At 43.9% G+C, this 7,044-nt stretch overlaps 1 protein-coding gene across 4 annotated transcripts in view; it reads left to right on the top strand.

Moving 5' to 3' along the window:
- Positions 1-205: 205 nt before the first annotated feature.
- The window catches only part of Prdm5 (PR/SET domain 5), a 173,294-nt gene continuing 166,455 nt past the window's right edge, over positions 206-7,044 (top strand). For 2 of the 4 annotated variants that reach the window (XM_063260717.1, XM_063260718.1), the window contains exon 1: positions 211-493. In XM_063260717.1, coding sequence (XP_063116787.1) covers positions 401-493 — 93 coding nt within the window. In that variant the 5' untranslated portion in view covers positions 211-400. Of the gene's footprint in view, positions 494-7,044 lie in introns of all 4 variants that reach the window. The other 2 variants (XM_063260715.1, XM_063260719.1) reach the window with 2 other exon arrangements.

Genomic DNA, 7,044 nt, shown 5'->3' with positions numbered 1-7,044 from the left:
GGTTCAGGCCCGGGCTGGACTACCGCGGGAAGGCTAGCAGATCCCGCCCGGGGGTGCGAGCGGGCGGCTCCGGTGCGCCCAGCCCCAGGCTCCGCGCCCAGACGCGGGTCGGGCCGCCAACTTCGGACCAATCAGCGCGCGGCGTCCCCGCGCCCGCAGCGCCCCGGCCCGCGCCCCCCGCGCCCCGCGCGGCAATGGCAGCGGCGGCTCCGGGCCGAGCCCGACCCGGGACGAGGAGGGGCTGAGCCGCGGGGGATCCTGGAAGAATCGGCGGGGAGGTGGGGATTCTGGGAGGAAAACTCCATTTCCTCCTTCCCCGCCGGCTTCTCCCGGCCAGCCCCAGCACCCCAAATTTCGAGGTATCGCCCCGCGGGCGCAAAGCGGCCGCGCGTCCAGGAACATGCTGGGCATGTACGTGCCGGACAGGTTCTCCCTGAAGTCCTCCCGGGTGCAGGACGGGATGGGGCTCTACACGGCCCGCAGAGTACGAAAGGTGGGTGACCCCGAGCGGCCTGCGCGCGCCCTGCGCCTCCCGCATCATCCTGCCGGAGCGCCGGGGGCGCGCTGGCTTCGCCTCCGAGGCAGCTCCCAGGCTGGGCGGTCCGGGGCCCGGGCCGCGATCCCAGGCCCACATCTCCAGGGGTGCAGGCTCCCTAGCCTCCTTGAGGCAAGATGTCCTTCCTCCCTCCTGCAGGAAGTGAGTCGGGACGGAGCCTCCCTCCTCTGGGTCACGGTGCGAGCGGAGGCGCGCGTGGGCGGTGTCCCCCAGAGCACGCAGCTCTGCAGGCGCCGCGCCACCCGCCCGCCGTGAGGATGCGAGGATGTAGCCTGAAGCTGAGCTCTTTCTGGGCTGCCAGGGTCGCAGAGTGCAGCTCGCAGCACGGGCCTTGGAATTCCACCCAGCCCCAGCTCCTTCCTGCTCCAGAACGCATGATGTAGCTCCCCACAGATGCTACCGAGATGGTCTGCAAATCTTGGATTCTTTGGCTTTTTGAATTTTTCTGACTCTGGCTCTCTCCTGCCAGAAATGTAGAGGGTTGATGTCAGGCAGATACATTGCACTAACCATACCAGAAGGGCCTGGAAATGCTGGTCTATGAAACCACAGGCCTGGGAAGAGTTACTGGCACATCGCACCCCTTTGGATTTAAAGTTGTAACCTCATGATGCAGTGAGCTGTGTGACGTTATTTGGCAGGAAATGTGAAATCTGGAACCACGCAAAGCAATGGTAGACTACCAAGAGAGGGTGTGAAAACCAGCCTTTAATGAGCAGATGCTTTGTGGTAGGATCCATACTTGGTAGTTTACTTACACTGTTAGTGAACACCAGAAACACACTCCGTGGAGATCAGTTTTAGTCATCGTTTGAAATGTGAGAAAAAAATTACGCAGTTATCTTCTTTCTTTCTTAGTTCTTTCTTTTTTGGTACAAGGTTTTGCTAAATAGTTCAGGCATGAACCCTCCTGAGTGCTGGGGTTATAGGCATGTGCCACCACACCCAGCTTTTTGAGGTAGGGTATTAGGCCCCAGACTCAAGGCTTTTGAGTCAAAAACTCATGTTCTTTCCAGAACATTTATTGACTCTAAAAAACAATGGGCATTATAAACCCTTTACCCAGCCCCGTTCGTTCCTAGCCTCTGTTACCCCTCTGTGCCCAAAGATCCTGAGCAGGAGCAGGCTTGTTCAAGTTAGGTACTACCAGGAGGAAATTCATGGACTTGGAAGTATATTGAACAGATGTTGCCAGATGTTGCAAATCAACATTATTCCACAGTTAAGTAACCATGTTCAAATTTTATTTCATTCTCCCATATTGTGAAAAATTCTCAATGGACTTTAAGGCCTCTGCCATAAATATAATTGCCTAAAAAATTAGGCATAGTTCTTAAATAGTTTTGTTTAAAGATACAATCCTTCAAATAGTATTATTACATAATTCCTGCTTTTTTGTTTTGTATTAGATTTATTTATTTATTTATTTACTTTTAGACAGTGTCTCACTGTGTGTTGCAGACTGGCCTTGGACTCACTGTGTATCCCCAGCTAATACTGAACTCACAGTGATTCTCCTGCCTCAGGCTCCTGAGTACTGAGATTACAGGCGTGTGCCACCTCGCCCAATTTATACTGGAGTTTTAGAAACAGTCTAATGTTGTACTTTCCTTTGGTTTTTATTAATGTCAACCAGTTTTTTCATTTGCTTATTTCAAAGTACTGAATTACTTTGAGGCATATGTTGACAGTTTCTGAAATCATACATTGTGACACTGCACTGATAGATGTGTTTTCCCAGATAAGTCAGATTGTCACCAAGAACAAGAGTACTTAACTATATTTGAAAGCAAATACGCAAATGTTTTCAGTAAACTCAAACTATTATTAATATAGTTTAGTTATGGTCTGAAGATTCTCAGTCACAATCATAGACACAGGTTTGCTAATGACAGCAAAGATCTTAAAGCCTGTAATTACAGCACTCAGGAGGCTGTGGCAGAATTATCACTGTGAGTTCCAGGCCAGCTTGGGCTACATAGCAAGACCTGGTCTGAAAAAACAACCAAACAAAACAAACAAAAAAACCCAGAAATGACCTTGAGGAAGCTTCTACTTCTTTGCCTTCTAAAGGCTGGGATAAAGCTAAAATCAAATAGATTTTAATTGTATTGCAAGCCAAGGTTGGCTATCACTACATCCATTACTAGTTTGTGTATAGTCAGACTCTCAGTTCTTAAAATACATTTCACATTAACTTAGGCCTAACGGACCATAAACCAGGGAAATCTGAGAAGATAGTTCCATCAGCAGCTATATTAAGGACCTTAAACCTTTTCATGTTCTCAATTTTTCCCCTCTATGGCACTGGGAATTGAACTCATGGCCTCATGCATGCAAGTCAAGCACCATGCCACTGAGCCACCTCCCTAAACTGTGTTCTCTCTTTGAAATAAAGTTCAGACTCTACTTTAGATACACACTTTGGAAATTACAGATGTTTTTATCATAATTTTGTAACTTGTATAACACTTCTGTTTTACAAAATGATTGCAATTCAAGCCATGTGTTGATTTCAGATTTAGAGAATTGAATCCAGACAGAGTTCAGGGAGTCTTCCCCTCACCCAGGTTGACCTAGGATTCCCTTTTTCCACTAGGACTCTGTAGTTCTCCAGACCTAGCCCTTTTCTGCAGTGTTTTCTAAGGGGTCCTGCAGCTGACTCACCTAATTCACTGCTGCTACCACATACCAGAGTCTTACTAAAATTTTCTTCAGAGTTATATTTTCTGTAGACCTGTTGTCTTTAAATATTTTTTTTTTCATTGTAAAATCTATATAGCAGCAAAAAGGAGAGTCAGTTGCACAGAAAAAAGGCCTTGGTTCATTGCTTCTTTTAAATATTGCAGTTCGCTAGTGATAAGAATAAAATATAGTACAATGGATTTTTTTTTTGTCTTTTTCATTTTTATTGGTACTGGGGATCGAACTCACGACTGCCTGCTTGCAAAGCAGGTGCTTATGCCGCTGAGCTAAATCCCCAGCCCCTCAATGGATGTTTTTTGCATGTTATGTGCCAGTCCTTGTTCTAATTGTGACCTCAGGAGCAGTTTTATGCTTCAATGAAGATGTGAAATGCAAAGTAATGTGCAGGTTAATTAAATTAATATAAATTTCTCAAAGCTAGTGCATTAAATATATGTACAGACAAAACATTAAGCAAACACTTCGATATATTAATTTTTTATATCATGACCATTTTGTTCCCCAACTGGCTTACACGATTAACCTGTGTGTGTGTGTGTGTGTGTGTGTGTGTGTGTGTGTGTGTGTGTAGGGGGGTGTTTGACATTGTGCTTAAACCTAAAAAGTGGCAAGGTAGTGCATAAGGTCCTTCAAGCTCTCAGATTCTGTGGTTATGAGGAAAGATTAAGGTGGGAATATACTACCACCAGCCTGGTTCCCTTTTATTTATTTTTGCAGTACTGGGGATTAAGCCCTAGGCTTTGCATGAAGTTTTAGACTCAGCCCTTTTTATTTTTTTATTTTGAGACAGATTCCTTTGATAAGTTACTAAATTGCTAATGCAAGGATTGGACTTAAAATCCTCCCGTTTCAGCCTCCTGGAATGTGGGATTACAGATCTGTACCATCATTGCCTGATTCTTCTGTTCTTTCAGATTCATTTGAATCTGCATGTTTTCTTTGGCTTTCAGGCATTTAATTACTCATATAGGCAGGTACTGTGCTAGATGCTAGAAATACACAGATGAGCCAGACAGAAGGTCTTTTCTTTTTTTTTTTTTAATTTTTTTTATCGGCACCGGGGATCGAACTTAAGACCACGCACTTGCAAGGCAGGCACTTATGCCGCTAAGCTAAATCCCCAGCCCCCAGAAGGGCTTTTCAAGGAGTTATTTTCTTGTGTGTGAGGAGATGGATGGTAAACAAGTTTTGAAAAAAGGGAAAGATAATTACCAATCAAAGAGGATGTTAAAAGAAGGAAATCCACAGGGTGAGGATGGGGGTGCTTTAGGGGAGGATGTTCTCTCAAGGGGTGCTGATTTGTGAGGGAGCTTGACCTTTGGGGAGAACTGCTGGGCAAGGGAAGTTTAGACAGCTTGGACTACGCGGAAGTATAAGGTGCAGGGGAAAGCGTGTAGATTCAAGGTGTACTTTACAGCTGCAAACAACGCGTCTTCTAGTTGGATTGAATGAGGCATGTCCTGGAAAAATCTATAATAATTGAGTTTTTTTGGCTTGACTGATGGGGTGATCTTGGTGATTTTTACTTACATGTTAAGTGTACCATATTGGAAACTGGTACAGTGGTGCTTTGGTTCCTGAACTCAGTTCTCTCCATACTTCTGGTCACAAAGCTGAATTGGACAAGGACCAAATCAGTTTTCCCCATAAGATCACCACTGAATTTTTAAAACTGATTTTATGGGTACATTTTAGATACACATAATGATCACATTCATCACAGGAATTCACCTGTACATAGTATTTTTTGATTCTTACTCTTCTCTCCCTTCAACCCCTCTTTCTCTCATTTACAAAAGCTTTGTTTTCATTTTTTTCTTTTGTTCTTTTTTTCTCTTCCTTCACTACCCCTCTCCTCCCTTGTCTAAGCATTGCATTGAGTCCGATTCATTTCTAGTCCAACTCAGTTTGCTGTCAGAATTGTGAATAAAGTCGTGTTTGTGAACCGAAGTACCCATCACATCAGGTTATGCTGGTGAATAAGTCAGCTAGCATTTCCACGGCACCTGATGGAAACGGGACAGTACCCTGAGCAGTATCGATGAAAAGACTTAACTTTTTCTCTAATAACATTGCTGGGAAAGAAAACACAACAAACACACAAAAGTTTTAAAATACACTAGACACCCAAGTTTGTATCACATATATGGTCTAAATATTGCCAGACACTACAGCTGGTGGTGGAATTAGAGAATAAGCTTTAGTGTGTCCCAGGACACACAAAAGTAAGTAGTTTCCTGCAGTTCAACCAGTGCTGTGATGGGCGGCCAAAGGGTGCAGAAGGGGGAAAACGGCTTTTCATCACAGTTGGCGTAAAATGCCGGGGAATCAAGGCTTTATAGACGAGGCGAATTTTATGGGGGCTGTCATTTTGCCTTCCATTAATTTTATGAAGTGAGTGCCATCATGCCCATTTTCAGATGAAGAAATGGAAGCAGGAAGAGTTTGGTCAGTGTGACAGATTTCAGTGAGTCCGATCAGATGTGTGTTTGTCAGTTCACAATGAGCTGAGTGGCTTATAGTTAGAATCGTCGAAAATACAACGGCAATAGTTCTCAAAGATCTAGAATTCATGTCAGCTGAGGAAGTTGCTCAGACATTTCCAGGGTGAAGCCTTTGGCAGCATTTTGAAGTTTGGGTTTTCTGTTTGCATTTGACATGTGTTGTCTCGTTATTGTGCAGTAATCTTAAGTGGTTAACTATTGCCTCCAATTTACAGATAAAAGGCTTGCTCATTTAATACTTATCAGAATTTTGAGAGTATTCCTTATGTTGCTCTTTTATATTTTCCTCTCCTTTTCAGCCCATTGTTCATTAATGTGCAAAAGCCTTACCTGATTTTTGGAGATCATTACTTTCCTACCTAAAGTGCTTTAACTTGCTCACCTTTTGCATAGCTATTTGGTAGCTGGATAGAATTGTTTTGTTTTGGTAGTCATTCTGGGATTTGAACCCAGGGTCTTGGCAATGATCTCCATCCCCAGCTCCTTTTTATTTTTATTTTGAGGCAGGATCTTGCTGAGTTACTAAGTTGCCTTGGCTGGACTCACAGTTGTGATCCCCTTGCCTCTGTTTCCCAGAGTGTTGGGATTATAGATGTGTACTACCATATCTGGTTAGGTTGGAATTTTTAAAAAGAAAAAAAGACTAATGTGCAAGCTGAGCAGAGACAAAAAGAAAGTGACTTGTAAATGAAATGAATCCTGGTGTCTTAATTCCAGTAAAGGGACTAACGAGTATTGCTAAGGTCCAGTGTCCTTAACTGAACTCATATGAACCATAATCAATGCATTTCCATTCCTGGCTTCTGTCCCTCTTCACTGTTTTTTTTTTGCCTGAAGAGCTCCCAATGGCATCCCTAGACCATGAACCCTAAGGCAGTCTCCACTGTGCTTTGTCCTGTTCCCTAACAAATTCAACTTCTTCGTTCAGACTTCTTCTCTGGAATCTTGTCTGCAGCTCCTTCGCAGGGCAAGAGTTAATGACAGCACTGAGGTATTAATTTCCTGTTACTGCTATGACAGATCAATGCAAATGTAGTGGCTTAAAACAACCCAAACTGAAAAAAAAAAAAAAAAAAAACCACCCAAAATGATTCTTACGGTTCTGGAAATTAGAAGTCTAAAGTAAGTGGGCATGAGTGTAAGGGAAAGGCTATGTTTTACCTCTTGTGGTTGTCGAGCAACTGTCCCCATTCCTTAGCTCATGGTTCTGTGTCATTTCAATGTGTTTCTGTTGTCATTTTGCCTTCTTTAATTCTGACCCTCCTGCCTTGCTCTGAT

The sequence above is a fragment of the Cavia porcellus genome, unplaced genomic scaffold, assembly GCF_034190915.1.
Source record: "Cavia porcellus strain 051 isolate PalLab524CR breed Dunkin Hartley unplaced genomic scaffold, mCavPor4.1 scaffold_14, whole genome shotgun sequence".
Lineage (NCBI taxonomy): Eukaryota > Metazoa > Chordata > Mammalia > Rodentia > Caviidae > Cavia > Cavia porcellus.
The sequence above is the reverse complement of the archived record's forward strand: the minus strand, read 5'-3'. Positions and strand labels throughout refer to the sequence as shown.